The sequence below is a fragment of the Grampus griseus genome (assembly GCF_964374135.1).
Source record: "Grampus griseus genome assembly, chromosome: 1".
Classification (NCBI taxonomy): domain Eukaryota; kingdom Metazoa; phylum Chordata; class Mammalia; order Artiodactyla; family Delphinidae; genus Grampus; species Grampus griseus.
Genome location: NC_139017.1, coordinates 150882584 through 150897123, shown reverse-complemented (window position 1 = coordinate 150897123; position 14540 = coordinate 150882584). Strand labels below are relative to the sequence as shown.

The window sequence follows — 14540 nt, the reverse complement described above, 5'->3', positions numbered from 1 at the left end:
TAGACTCATCAACCTGGATTGCATACCGTGGTGACTCATTAATCCTCTCTAACAATTGTGTCTCAATATCCTCTGCTATTTCATCAATTCGTCTAGTTATGGTGCTAGCTGAAAGAGGAACACGTGCCACCTTTTGAACTGCAGTCTCCTAAAAGTTCATGACAAATGTCCTCAGCAGCAGGCAGGATCAGCTCTTCACCAGTAGTGAAGGGCTTCTTAGCTTTAGCTATGCGGTTAGCCACTAAGAAGGATGCTCTCAGTGCAGACACATTTGATGAAGTGGTGGCCTTCAATAATTGCTTCTGTTCTTCGTGTTCATGGTTTTTTTCCTTTGAAAGACTCCAAAGGCTTGTCTTTCAATGCAGGTGCTTGGTCTCCATGTGGCGAAGCAGTTTTGAAGGTTTCGTGGCTTCATTGGATAGCCGGTAGCCACATATTATATAAAGCAGGCTTGGAGAATGTGAATCCCCTGTTGCAATGAACCCGTAATTTAAGTAGGACTCTTGGTATTTTCTTTTAAATGTAGCTTTCTTTTTGTTGGCAGTCTTAGAGTCTTCTGCTGTCTCATCACTGGGTCTTTCCCCCTTTCCAAAGAAGCTCTCCAATGACGTTTGTTTTTTTACTCATCCTGGCTAGGGTTAGCTTGTGGGCTTACCAAAACGGTGGCTGAGACAAGTGTGCAGTGTGGGAAAGAGGCACGGATGGAAGTAGATAAATTAATGGGCGGGCCACACGCAGACTAAAACGTGTCGGATTCTGACTTAAAGCTTGCCACTAGGTGCAGCTGTACAATTGATGTACATCAACTCACTTGCCACAATGAAGCCTGCCACCAGATGCTTAATTGTTGCTTGCCACTCACTGATAGGGTTTTGATATGAGTCTGCAAGCAATTGATTTATCATGGTCTCTGTGCAGTCAAACCTCTCTGCTAATGATAATGTATATTTGCCGTTGTTCTCCACTGCTAGCATCACTGCCTCAGCTCCACCTCAGATTATCAGGCATTAGATTCTCATAAGGAGTGCACAACCTAGAGCCCTCACATGCGTAGTTCACAGTAGGGTTCGCTGCTCTGGGAATCTAGTGCTGCAGCTGATCTGAACAGGAGGCGGAGCTCAGGCAGTAATGCGAGCAATGGGGAGCGGCTGTAAATACAGATGAAGCTTCGCCCGCTCCCCCACTGCTCACCTCCTGCTGTGTGGTCTGGTTCCTAACAGGCCACAGACCAGTACCGGTCTGTGGCCCCGGGGTTGGGGACCCCTGTTATAGAGCCATTACGAGCTTTTAAAGTAGAGAAGTGGAGTTTTAGAGTCATCTAGGATGGATCGAAAGGGGAGGGATTGATATTAGGCGGGGGGACCATTTAAGAGGCTGTTTTACTGTTTAAGGCAAAATAATTTACAATGCTCTTGGAATCTTAGTGTTTTAAGGAGGGAATAAGCCTACTGATTGGGGAATTAGACTTACTGTTCATCTTCTTTAAGAAGAAAAATGGTTTATTGATAGAATTATTCATTTTAAATGGTATTTATGCATAAGATAAATGAGATTAAGAAGAAATCAAGTTATCTTAAATTAATTCAAGGCTCCATACGTAGATGATTTATATGTTAGTGTGCAGAAGGAACTTGAACTTATGGCATATGTTGATAAACTAGGGAGAATGGAGAATGTTTCAGAAGACTACAGGTGAGCAAAATCTAGACTTTCAAAAGGAGAAAATGGTACATTCTGTGCAGAATGCTAAACTTGATAATCAGTGCCTTATCACAATTCTTCAGTGAATTATTAAAGAAGAGATGTATAAACTTTAAAAAAAGAGTAGAGGGACTTCCCTGGTGGTCCAGTGGTAGAGAATCCACCTTCCAATGCAGGTGATGCAAGTTCAATCCCTAGTCGGGGAACTAAGATCCCACATCCTGCAGGGCAACTAAGCCCGGGCGCCACAACTACTGAGCCCCCGCACCTCAACTAGAGAGCCTGCGTGCCGTAGACTACAGAGCCCACGTGCTCTGGAGCCTGTGCCACAACTAGAGAGAGAAAACCTACACGCCACAACTACAGAGAAGCCTGCACACCACAACTAGAAAGAAGCCCTCATGCCTCAACGAAGAGCCTGCGTGCCACAACTAAGACCCGATGCAGCCCCCAAAAAAAAAGAATAGAGCCCAGATATAATCCCAGAGCAGCTTGTGAAGGGCACATGATAAAACATTTTATAGTTAATCTGAAAGACTAAAGACAGAGAAATAGCCAGAAAGATTCTGAATAAGTAAAATAATGAGTGGTAACTTTTAGATATTAAAATGTATCATAAATTTTAAATAGTGTATTGGTACCAGAAACAGGCCTAACTAAGTATATGTAATCTTGGTATATGATAAAGGTGGCATTTCAGATTGGTGAGGAATATATAGGTTATAAATTTTCTTAGGACAACTGAGAAAAAAATAAATTCCAATTTTATATCCTCCAAGAAAAAGAAAGACTTAGATGAATTGAGTATTTAAATATAAACAAAGATACATTGACAATACTTAAACAAAAAAAACTATAATTTTTTTAAACTTTTTATTTGATATTGGAATATAGCCGATTAACAATGTTGGGATAGTTTCAGGTGCATAGAAAAGGGACTCAGCCATACATATGCATGTATCCATTCTCCCCTAAATTCCACTCCCATCCAGCCTGCCACATAACACTGAGCAGAGTTCCCTGTGCTGTACAGTAGGTCCTGGTTATCCATTTTAAATATAGCAGTGTGTACATGTCAATCCCAAACTCCCTGACTATCCCTTCCCCACTTCATTCCCCCTGGTAACCATAAGTTCGTTCTCTAAGTCTGTGAGTCTGAAGAAACTATAAATTTTAATATGATCTAGAGTTTTTAATTAATTAATTAATTAGTTAGTTAGTTAGGCTGTGTTGGGTTTTCGTTGCTGCGCACGGGCTTTCTCTAGTTGCGGTGAGCGGGGGCTACTCTTCATCGCAGTGCACGGGCTTCTTATTGTGGCGGCTTCTTTTGCTGTGGAGCACAGGCTCCAGGCATGCAGGCTTCAGTAGTTGTGGCTTGCGGGCTTTAGAGTGCAGGCTCAGTAGTTGTGGCGCAGGGGCTTAGTTGCTCCGCGGCATGTGGGATCCTCCCGGACCGGGGCTCGACCCCGTGTCCCCTGCATGGGCAGGCGGATTCTTAACCATTATGCCAACAGGGAAGTCCCGAAAGAACACTTTAGAAAAAATTGAGTACCTCAACACAAAAATGGGCAAAGGAAGAAATTCGTATGATCATAAAATACATGAAAAATATAAATCCATACTGACAATCAAAGAAATGTGTTTTAATACAACAATGAAGAATCGAGGAGTTGTGCTTCTTTCTTTGTTTTGGCCTATCATATCATATCGGGTAAAAAACAGTTAAAAGAATCATAGGACAGAATTGTTGAGGGATAGGGAACTAGTCTCATGGTGCTGTCAGACTGAAAACCATTATAGTTTTTCTAGAGGACACCTTGGCAGTTTGTATCAAAAATCTTTTCAAAGTTTGACACCAGGGCTTTCCTGGTGGCGTGGTGGTTGGGAGTCCACCTGCCGATGCAGGGGACACGGGTTTGTGCCCCGGTCCAGGAGGATCCCACATGCCGCGGAGCGGCTGGGCCCGTGAGCCATGGCCACTGGGCCTGCGCGTCCGGAGCCTGTGCTCTGCAACGGGAGAGACCACGGCAGTGAGAGGTCCGCGTACCGCAAAAAAAAAAAAAAAAAAAAAAAGTCTGACATCAGACATTTCACTTTTACAAATTTATGGGGAATGAATGAAACGGGTTCATTGTAGCATTGGAATGAATGCTACATACATAATGGAAATATATGTAATGGAGCCATTAGCAATGAAGTAGATCTATATTTATTGATATAGAAAGATGTTCGTGATATGTTAAATGAGTAAAACAGGTATTCAAACAATCTATACAATATGGTTGTATTTTTTGAAGATGGGATTCCGATTCAGTAATTTTGAGGAAAGTCCTGGAATCTACTTTTAAAAAATTTCTCATTTCCCATCTGGGGACAAATGCTGGCATAAACCACCCTGCATGTTGTAGCCAGACAAATCTCCTCTTTTCCTCTTCCCTTCTCCCTCTTCCTATGTTTAGAAACATAGTGGCTGCATCTTTACTACCAAGTCAAATATGCTTTGGTGGTGTACTCACACTTAAAAGAATTCAGTTTTACACTGGGGAGTAAGAGGGAGAGTGATGGTGTGGTGGGAGGGAGAGCGAGGGTTTTATTTGCTTCATTGCCTTCCCCTCCCCCCAAGTCCCTTCATACCAATTAGCCCTCATCCTCCACTGTCATAGGAAAAGATATTTGTAAAGAAAAATGAGGCAGTTCTTGGCTTTTGATCTCCTAAGGACCTGTTGTTAAGGCAATTAAAGGAGTTCTAGAGGGTTATTTTCTCTCTTGAGTTTTGGCTCTGTTAAAACTTTAGCACACTCTGCCCCACCTGCCCTGGCCCAGCTTTCCTGATGCTCCATTATGTTTCTCTGCCTGGTCCCAACTAGGCCCATCGTCTTGTCATCTTTCACTTTTAAGGTGCTCTTTTCTTTCTCCTTGCTTTTGCAAATTGTGTGGAATTCCTCCTTGCCTCTTCTGTCCCACTAATTTATCTCTTTCTTCAGAGTAGCATTCCATTTCTCATCAGTGTTGTAAGCCTTTCTTGAATTCACCAGCATATGTGGCTGAATTTAAGTTCTTTTAACCTTTTTGTCTCTATGACTTCAATTAACTTTCATATGGTGCCCGTGTAATAAAAGAGGAAGTGTTTTAGTGCCTCCCTGTCTTGCAAATAAACTCTGAGGGTAGCAGTGATGTTTCAGGTCCGTAGAATCAAGCACATTGCTTGAGTTATAGTAAATACTCAGCAAATACTCGTTGATTGGTTCCCTAATATTTCATTTGAAGAATGACTTAATATTAAAAAACTGCGTCTTTTTTTCTTGTGTTTAGATCACTCAGTCCTTGGTGTTTCTGCTGTTGGCTACACTTTTCAGTGCATTGACTGGTTTGCCGTGGAGTCTTTATAATACTTTTGTGATAGAAGAAAAACATGGTTTCAATCAGCAGGTAAAATAGAGAATGCAAATGTTCTCTTTTGTGCTTTTGTCCTCTGCTGGGAATAATTAAAACATAATTTGCTATTTTAGAGCATGAATTAATCGAGGGAAAAGGAACTGAAGATATGGTAAAGATCATAGTTTAAGGTCTTGCCATAAACTCTTCTAGCACTAATGTCTAGTGTTTTTTCAGCTAATAACATTTAAATGAGTTTATTTTAAACTATAAAATGCAAGACATTGACTTATTGTCTTAGGCTACCTGTTGTCATGTAGTCTCACTGCCTTTTAATTTTTAAAATTGCTTTAATAATGTATCCTTTCTATTCACTTATTTGTTATTTTAAAAGCAGTTTCGTAGTTTCTCATGATGACCTTTTATTTTTTCAGACTTTGGGGTTCTTCATGAAAGATGCAATCAAGAAGTTTATTGTGACTCAGTGCATTTTATTACCCGTGTCTGCACTTCTACTTTACATTATTAAAATTGGGGGAGACTATTTTTTTATTTATGCCTGGCTGTTCACACTAGTTGTGTCTCTGGTAAGTGAAATCTTTGTTTCGATTTTGTTTTACAAAATGTTCCTTGGTGAGATAACTGTCATTTAATCTTCATTAGCATTTAAATGATTCTTAAGAAGCAGAAGAAATATAAATAGGTGCTCATATAAATTCCTCTTCTGTTTTCTGCTTTTAGCTATAGAAATGGGAGAGTTGACTCTGACCATAGATTTTCTTCTCCTTATACTGGCTCTTATAGATTCTAGAAGCTAGTTGTTAGTTACCTTTAATGATGCAGTTGTCAAGCAGTTTGGGGCTGTGCATTTGTGAGTTGCCACCAGAGTGATGACTAAGTTTGACAATTTGATGACTCTTGACTGAGCTCCAGTGTCTAAAAACCATGGATATTTTGGAGAGAGAATAGATGTAAGCGGGATAAGAAAAAGAAAGCATAAACGTGTCTGCTTTCTCCTGCCCTCCTTCCCCTGCCTTTCCCTTCCTCCTCTCCCCTTTGCCCTTTACCCCTTCTTCTCTGTCCCTTGCCCCCTCCTCCTGCCCCTCCCCGTCGCCCTGCCTCTTCCCTTTTCCCCCCACAGCCCCCCCTTCTTCCCTCTCTTCCTTCTCCCTCCTTTTTCCTCTCTCCACTTCTCCATTGTCCCTTCTTCACATCTTCTTTTCCTCTTCTCTTTCCGATATTCCAAACTGCTTCACAGCACAAACACTACAACACAATCAAAATGACCTGTTAACAGCCCCCAGAAAATACGTCCTATCAGCTCTTCAGCTGCACTGATGGTGAGGTTTCTTTTAGTCTGAATTACCATGATGCTTATTGCTTCACCTCCTGCTGGTGGGATCATGACTGGAAAATGGGTGCTAATTGGACTTACAAATATATGTTGTATGGCAAATTGAAGTGACAGGAGAGAGAGCAGAGGAAATGCTCCCAAAATGCTTAAGGAAGTACTGTTTCAACCAGTGTGTATAGTTATGAACTGCAGGTCAGTAATATTAGCAGGCAAACCAAATAATAGCACACAGTCAAGCTCTAGTAGTTCTTTTTTTAGCAAACACTTCAAGTCTATTATGATTACCTTGAAAGACAGAATTCCAAGTTATGATGGGCTCATGAAGTGTCAGAAATCCCCAAGATAGTTTTGAATGGACCATTTGGCTTTTCAGTTATTACCATATAGAGACTATTCATTTTGATTTAATTCATCAAACAGATATTGAATGCTGTACTGGTACTATTTCGGGCTGGGAATACGAGAGCAAATAAGATAAGGTCCCTGTTCTCAGGGCTGGGATCACATAGTTTTAATACTGAATCTGTATAGAGTAGTTTCTCTTTAAGGACATATTCATAGGTTGTTCTCATATTTGCGTTTCAGGTGCTTGTCACCATCTATGCTGATTACATTGCCCCTTTATTTGACAAATTCACACCTCTTCCTGAGGGAAAGCTTAAACAAGAAATTGAAATCATGGCAAAGAGTATTGACTTCCCTTTGACTAAGGTGTATGTTGTTCAAGGTAAGGCTCCCTGGGGTAAGAAGATTTTATTTGAGTGATTTGTTTTATTTGATTAGTTTATTCTTAAAGCTTTAATAAAAGAACAAATCAGTTGGTTTGGGGTTTTTTTTTGTTTGTTTGTTTTTGTTATTTAAAGATTAGGATTTTACATTTTGGCTTTTGAAGATTTATAAGAATTGCTGACATAGTCCAGGGATAGAAACTGGTGGCCTGATGCCAAGTCCTGCTCCTGCCTGCAGCTATGTTTGGTTGGTTTTATTGTTTTTAATTCTGCACCAAGGCCTTTATCACTCCCTGCTATGTCATAATATTAGACTGATTTTTTCACTTCTATTACCTGCCTGGCTCCTATATGTAACTGAGTTGGACTCTTGCTTAGATTCCATTTGGCAGTGGTTTGGGGGCTCAAAAACAAAACCAATGTTATTGGCTTTGTCTCCACCAAGAAAACTTCCAGTGTTCTGCAGGACTCTGATTTCACCTGCAGATTACCCAAGATTGGTGCCACTTGGTATTTTGGATTAGTTATACTCTGCTTTTCTGATGATTGCTTTTGAAAATTAAGCTATCTATCTGTTAGCTTGTGTAAGACTACTAAAGTCTCAAGGAAACCTACAAAGATGCAAAGAAAAACTGTGTGGTACCATGACTTTCAGAATCTGTAAATTAAAATCCATGTAAATGAATGAGTGTAGTTCTGCCTCTGCCACTTACCAGCTGTGGGACCTTGGACAAGTCACTTTGCATCTCTGGGTTTCAGTTTTGCTTCCTCTGAACTGTGGTCTGGCAAATGCTTTCTGTAAAGGGCTAGACGGTAATTATTTTAGGCTTTGCAGGTCACATGGTCTCTGTTGCAACTATTCAACTCTGCCATGATAGTACAAAAGCAGCCATAGTAATACATAAAGAAACAAGCATGGCTGTTTTCTAATAAAACTTTATTTATAAAAATAAGTGGCAGGTTTGATTTGACCTGCAAGCCACAGTTTGCCCATTCCTCCTCTAAAGTAAAAATCACCATTGAGAAGTAGCTATGGCGGATGAAGGAGTAGAAACTGAGAAGTAATTGCAGGGTCCAGGAGGACAGAGATGGTCACAACTGGAAAGAATGAATTAACAGCAACGAGAAGGGTATAGAAATCTCAGGCATTTGGCAGCCAACTAAAGGCACAATTAGAACATGTCTATGGGGAAATAGTAGAAAAATAAGCCAATTCATACTACTGCTTTGGCCTCTGAGATTACTAGTCTTTTAATAATATTAAACTAGTAGCACAATGATCAGTATAGTAGGACAATCTCTGAGGCGCTTTTACTGAAGGGGCAACCTAAGTTGCCGATCACTTATAATCAGATAACGTGAATGCTAATGCTATGACAGTAGAGGTAGTCGAGAAGATATGTGATCTATACCATCAGTGCTATATGATTTTAGCTGAAATAGTCAGGGAAGGCTTTATGGAGGGTTATAACATAAGCTGGGACTTTGTGGAAAATCGAGATTTGAGTAGGTGGAGGGTAGCATTTCAGAGGTCAGGCTGTGGAGCCAATAGGTTTGCGTTTAAATTCTAGTTCTAGCACAGATTCCCTGTGTGACTTTGGACAACTTACCTCTGCTAAACAGAAGTTACTCATCTGCAATGCATGTTTCTGTTGTTGTTAATAATGTTGTCAAAAATATTTTGAGTAAAAGAATGTTGTTAATAACAATAACAACACACATGATGGATTTGTAAATTGAAAGGAAAAACCGAGTGAAAAACCAAGAGTCTTGCTCTCAGAAAATATCAGATAGTAAGCACTGTGCAGAGAATTAAACTGATGTGAAGTGATAAAGAATGGCTGAGTAGATACTTACGATTAGGTCATCAGACAAGACATCTCTGAGCAAATGAATTTAAGCTGAGATCTGAAGGAAGGAGCCATCCGTGCCAAGATCAATGGAGAGACCCTCCAGAGCTCTGTATCTTCAAGAAACAGAAAAAAGTCCAGTGTGGCTACCTCATGGCAGGAAAGTGTTATGACATGAAATCTGAGACATAGGCGAGAGTCAGACCACATAGGCCTTTGTAAATCAGAGTAAGGAGCTTGGATTTTATTTTAAGTCTAGGGTTAAAGCTATTGAAGGTTTTAGGCAGGAAAGTGACATGGCCTAGTTTGTACTTTTTACCTATTTTATGTTGCTATATAGAGAATAGACGGTAGGGGAGGCAAGAGTAGAAGCAGGGAGAGCAGTTAGGAGGCCAGTGCTGTTCAGGAGGAGATAATGTGGCTTAGACTAGAATAGTAGTAATTGATGGAGAGAAGTGGATATACTGGGGATGTGTTTTAGAGGTAGAATTGATGGAATTTGCCGGTAGATGACATGTAAAGGAATAAGAGAGAAAGAGACATCAAAGATAATGACCTAGATTTTTGGACTAAGCAGTTGGATAAATGGTTACTAAGATGGGAAAAAACTGGGAGAAGAGCAGGTCTGTGAGGGTTTAAGTTCTGATGGGTGTGTTATATACCTATTGAACATTGTACTAGAGTTCTACAAGCAGTAGTTAGTTGCATGCCAGCCATAGAAACCGACTATAGCTGACTTAACCAGAGAAATTCCTTATTGAAACAATATTTGATAACTCACAAAGTCACCAGGAAAGTTAAGTTTACCAGACTTGGGAAGTGGACTCTCCATCGGGAGACCAGGAACTCAGAATCATCCTGCAGAACCAGTCTGGGGAGGACACTGCTAGTGGCTCCTGATGTTGGAGTCAGCAGTGTGTATCCCTAACATCCCTTCCACTAGCACCTGCAGAATTCATTCCTCACTGCCCTGCTTCTTTATGTAATTAGCTAACTGTTTCAGAGTCCCCAGTGGGTGCATCTGATTGACTGAGCCAGGGCACTGGGCTAGCTGCCAGGAGTGCTTGGGGAAGCAGATAGCTAGCTTTTTAGATTTCTCAAATGAGAAGCAGTCTCTCACAAGACTTGCATGATGCGAAATTCCCTAAACTCTGCAAGGGAATTCTAATACTGGTCAGGGAAAAAACTATGCTTGAGAATATAAACAACAGATAGGCACTTTAGCCATCCATGTGGAGATGTAGGCCTGTCAAATAAGCAGCTAGATATATAAATCCAGAGTTCTAGGGAGAGGTCAGGGCTAGAAATAGTGATATGGAAGTACCTGTATCTGGCATGTAGATACCTCCTTGGATGAGGGCACTTAGAGAAGAGAAGGGGGCTCAGGTCAGAGTCAGCAGAGGAGGAAGAGCCAGCAAAGGAGGCTGAAGAGGAGAGACCACTGAGGTAGGAAGAAAACCAGGAGAAGATGGTGTTTCTCTTGAGATAGGAGAAGAAAGTGTTTCAAGGAGGGAGTGGTCAACGGTATCAAATGCTGCCAAGAAGTTGATTGAGATAAGACATCATAAACGAAAGATGAAGAGACAGCTGGCCATGCCTTACAATCTCATAGAACGTTTTGGTTTTCAGAGTTCCCAAATACATTACTTCATACCTCAAGTGGTACGATAAATCCATTCAGTAAACAAGCATTATTGAATAAATACTACATGCAAGGCATAGTGATACAAAAAGCTTATGGTCTAGTGCAGGGACTCTTAAAACTTTAGTGAATATAAGAATTCCCTGGAGAGTTTGTTTAAAGATTCCTCGGCTCCATTCTCAGATATTGAGTGTTTCTAGTATTTACATCTAACAAGTACCCGTAGGTGATTTTGGTGTAGGCATTCTTTGGGCCACACTTTGAGATACTTAGACCAGTGGGAGATACTAAGACATTCATTTTGTTTTATTTATCTGCCTACTTCCATAGGTAACTTCAGGTAGCTTCTAAGAAATATTTTTAAATTAATTTAAAAATTAGAATCAGAGAAGATAGAAATGACATAGAAGTATAAGATCTAGATACCCAGCTTTCCAGATCCTAAGGTCCTATATTATTGACAAAATTGGACCACATATTTGGCTCTTAACTTCCAGGCAACCAAACCAAAAAAGTCCTCTCCTCATATCATAAACGGGAAAATAAAGCTTAAAGAAATTAAGAAAGTTTCTTACATTTACACAACTAATACATGGCAGAGCCAAGATTTGAACCTAAAGTCATTCTTAACCACTAAATTCACTGCACATGCTAGAACATAAAATATAAAGAAAATAAAGTATAGAAAATAAAGAAAATTATAAAGAAGAAGATAAAAATCAACCATAGTTCAGCTACTGTTAGCCACTGTTAAAAATTTAGGGTTTTTTTTTTCAGTCTTTTTAAGATAGTTTTAATTTTTTCTGATTAAATAAGTATACTGACTTTAAAAGCCTTGGAACAGAGCAAAGTATAAGGGAGGGAACAAAAATCCATATTTCTAGAAGCCAGTGATAAACACTTCAATATTTTAATGTATTTCTTAATAGGTTTGTGTTTCTGCTTTTCTATTTACATGTACATTTTTTCATGACAGTAATGGAATTTTATATACATGAAGTTTTACATCCTTTTCAGTTATGTTGGTGAGCTTTTTCCTATCTTGTTAAAATATTTCAAAAGTATACTTTTTATCTGGCTGCTTAAAATTCCATTTCATAGCTTTACCATAATTTAATCATTCCATGACTGTTGGATATTTAGGCTTTATTTATTTACTTATTGCTATAAAGCTGCAAAGAGCATAAATATTTGTTGTCAAGACTGCAAAGAAACAGGCACTTTCCACTGCTGGTGGTGATTTATGTTGATATAATATTCTTCAGGTGTTAAACAATTTGAAAATGTTAATGTCCTTTCCAGTAATTCAGTTTCTAGGCGTCTCTCCAAAAAACCCCATACTTTTTAATTATTTTTCCATGCTTTGAACTGTCTTTTCCTTAGGATCTAAACGCTCTTCCCACAGCAATGCTTATTTTTATGGCTTCTTCAAGAACAAGCGAATAGTTTTGTTTGACACTCTACTAGAAGAGTATTCTGTACTAAACAAAGACATCCAGGAGGAGTCTGGCATGGAACCCTGCAATGATGGAGAAGGGGACAGTGAAGAAATAAAAGCTAAAGTTAAAGTGAGTTCTTCTCTTCCTAAGAGACCCTGGCTTAGTTTTTATGAACAGTTCCTGTGACAACTCAGAATAACATTAATTTCTATGTAGTGAGTGTTGAATTCCGGGAGACTATCAAATAAAAATACAGTGGCCCCTTTGTAACTGTGGTATTTGGGAGAGATTATCATTATCGTTACATGCTAACTACCTTGCAAGCTTTCACAGAATGTACACAAGTATAAGGTAGGAAAATTCTTATGATTATAAGCTGTCTTTAAAACAGAGACTTTATATATAATTCCTGACATGTTTATGATTGAAGAATTCCCACAGGCAAGATAAAAAGGTGATAAACATCTCATTTTTAGCTTCATTGAGATATAGTAACTATAGGCTTTGGCAGTGGAGAGACTTGAATTTGAATCCTGGTTCTGTCATTTAGTAGCTGTGCATTCTTGGGTATACTATGTAACTTGGTCAGTTTTCTTTTGTTTGTTTAACAAATATTTATGAAATGTAAACTCTGTGCTGAGATACTTTCCTTGGCACTAGGAATACAAAAATAAAGAGGCAAACCTTGCTCTTAAGGAGTTTATAGTCTAAAGGGGAGAAAGTCATACAAGCACAGTACAATATGGTAATTGCTGCATTGAAGCTGTAAATACTGGATGCAGTGAGAGCACAAGAGAAGACGTTTGTTAAATCTGACCTTTTAGTCTGAGAAAGCTTTTTCTGAATCTTCTCCTGGATGAGGTCAGCTAATGCTGACTAGCAAAATCTAAAGTATACCAAGACTAAATGGGGAGGGGAAACACTGATAAGAAAACAGTACATATTTCATCAGAAACAGTCTCCAGTAGTTGTGTGTGTGATGGAATGTGCCATTGGCTTTGGTGTCATTCAGAGATGATTTGGGATCTGTGTAACTCTGGGCAAGTAACTTAAGCTCTCTAAATCTTTGATTTCTTAACTGAAAGACAATGCCATCAGGGTTTCTCATCTTGGCACTATTGACATCTTGGACCGGACAATTTTTCATCATGGGAGGCTATCTTGTGCATCATAAGATGTTGAGCAGCATCTCTGGCCTCTCCCTTTAGATGCCAGTATCAATCCCTCCTTTCCCAACAACTGGGACAATGAAAAATGTCACTAGACATTGCCAGATGTCCGCGGGGTTGGGGGGTGCTGGAAGGAGGGGGCAAGATCACTCCTGGTTGAAAAACACTGGAATAAAGATGCCTACCTTTTAGGGTTGTTAAGATTAAATGAAATAATATATGTGAATAACCTTGTACTCTGTGTGCTTTAAGTACCAGAAAATAACTTTTATCACTGAGCATCTGTTTTGACTCTAAAGAGATGGTCTAATAGAGTGCCTAGCCTGTTATAAATATGTAGATGGAACAAAATTCTGTGAAGGGGTTAAACAGTATTGGGTGAAGGTTAACTCCTTTGATTATATTTATTTTTAAGTGGGTTTATCAGATTTCCCCGGCGGTCCAGTGGTTAAGACTCCACGCTCCAAATGCAGGGTGCATGGGTTCGATCCCTGGTTGGGGAGCTAAGACCCCACATGCCGCATGGTGGGGCCAAAAAAAAAAAAAGGGAAACAAGTGGGTTTATCCTGTCCGGATATTGTAATAAAAGTCATTTTGGTCTGACCAAGAGTCATAGGATTTTAAGCTAGGAAGAGCTCTTAAGGTCATCTTATAGACAGGAAAACTGAAGTCCAGAAAGAGTAACCAGGTGACAACAGTGGGGAATCATACAAGTTCAGCAAGTCAACCTGCTGAAGAGGTATCCACATGCAGGGTGGATTACTTTATAGCCAAACCTGGGTGTTAGATAGTGGTCTGCTGATTTCAGTAATGAAATAACTGACCTTTAGTATCTGTGAGAACAGTATTCTTTGGCTTAAATCTTAGAAAAGATTAGTCTTTTGAACCACGTTGAATGGAGTTTGAGTTATTTTGTTGGCTTCTTGAAGAGTAGCTGCAAATATTTTAGCATCTATGTATAAGTTACATAGTCCTACCCTAGAGAACCTGTAGTAGAGGAGAGTAGATATGTATACAAATAGCTCATAGTTTAAGGCAGAGGGTGGTAAGTGAGTGGCTGAAATAGTGTGGCTTTTAGAAATTAAGAAATTAATGCAGATGCTAATGGTCAGACAGGTTTCTTAAAAGAGAGGATATTTGAACTAGGCAAAATTTTGACTTGGGGATGGAGCTTTTCAGGTTGAAGATATGGAATGAATAAAGCTATAAAGACAACTACACAATGGCTATTCTGAGACTAATGAATAAACGGATTCTTGTAGAAGGGGATAGAAGGGTAGGC

General features: G+C 39.5%; 1 protein-coding gene across 2 annotated transcripts in view; it reads left to right on the top strand.

The window, feature by feature from the left end:
• The window catches only part of ZMPSTE24 (zinc metallopeptidase STE24), a 48902-nt gene that overhangs the window by 15655 nt on the left and 18707 nt on the right, over positions 1–14540 (top strand). For both annotated transcript variants that reach the window (XM_082664808.1, XM_082664807.1), the window contains exons 4-7: positions 5014–5130; positions 5511–5663; positions 7016–7157; positions 12034–12218. In XM_082664808.1, the coding sequence (XP_082520934.1) occupies positions 5014–5130; positions 5511–5663; positions 7016–7157; positions 12034–12218 (597 nt within the window). The remainder of the gene's footprint in view (positions 1–5013; positions 5131–5510; positions 5664–7015; positions 7158–12033; positions 12219–14540) is intronic.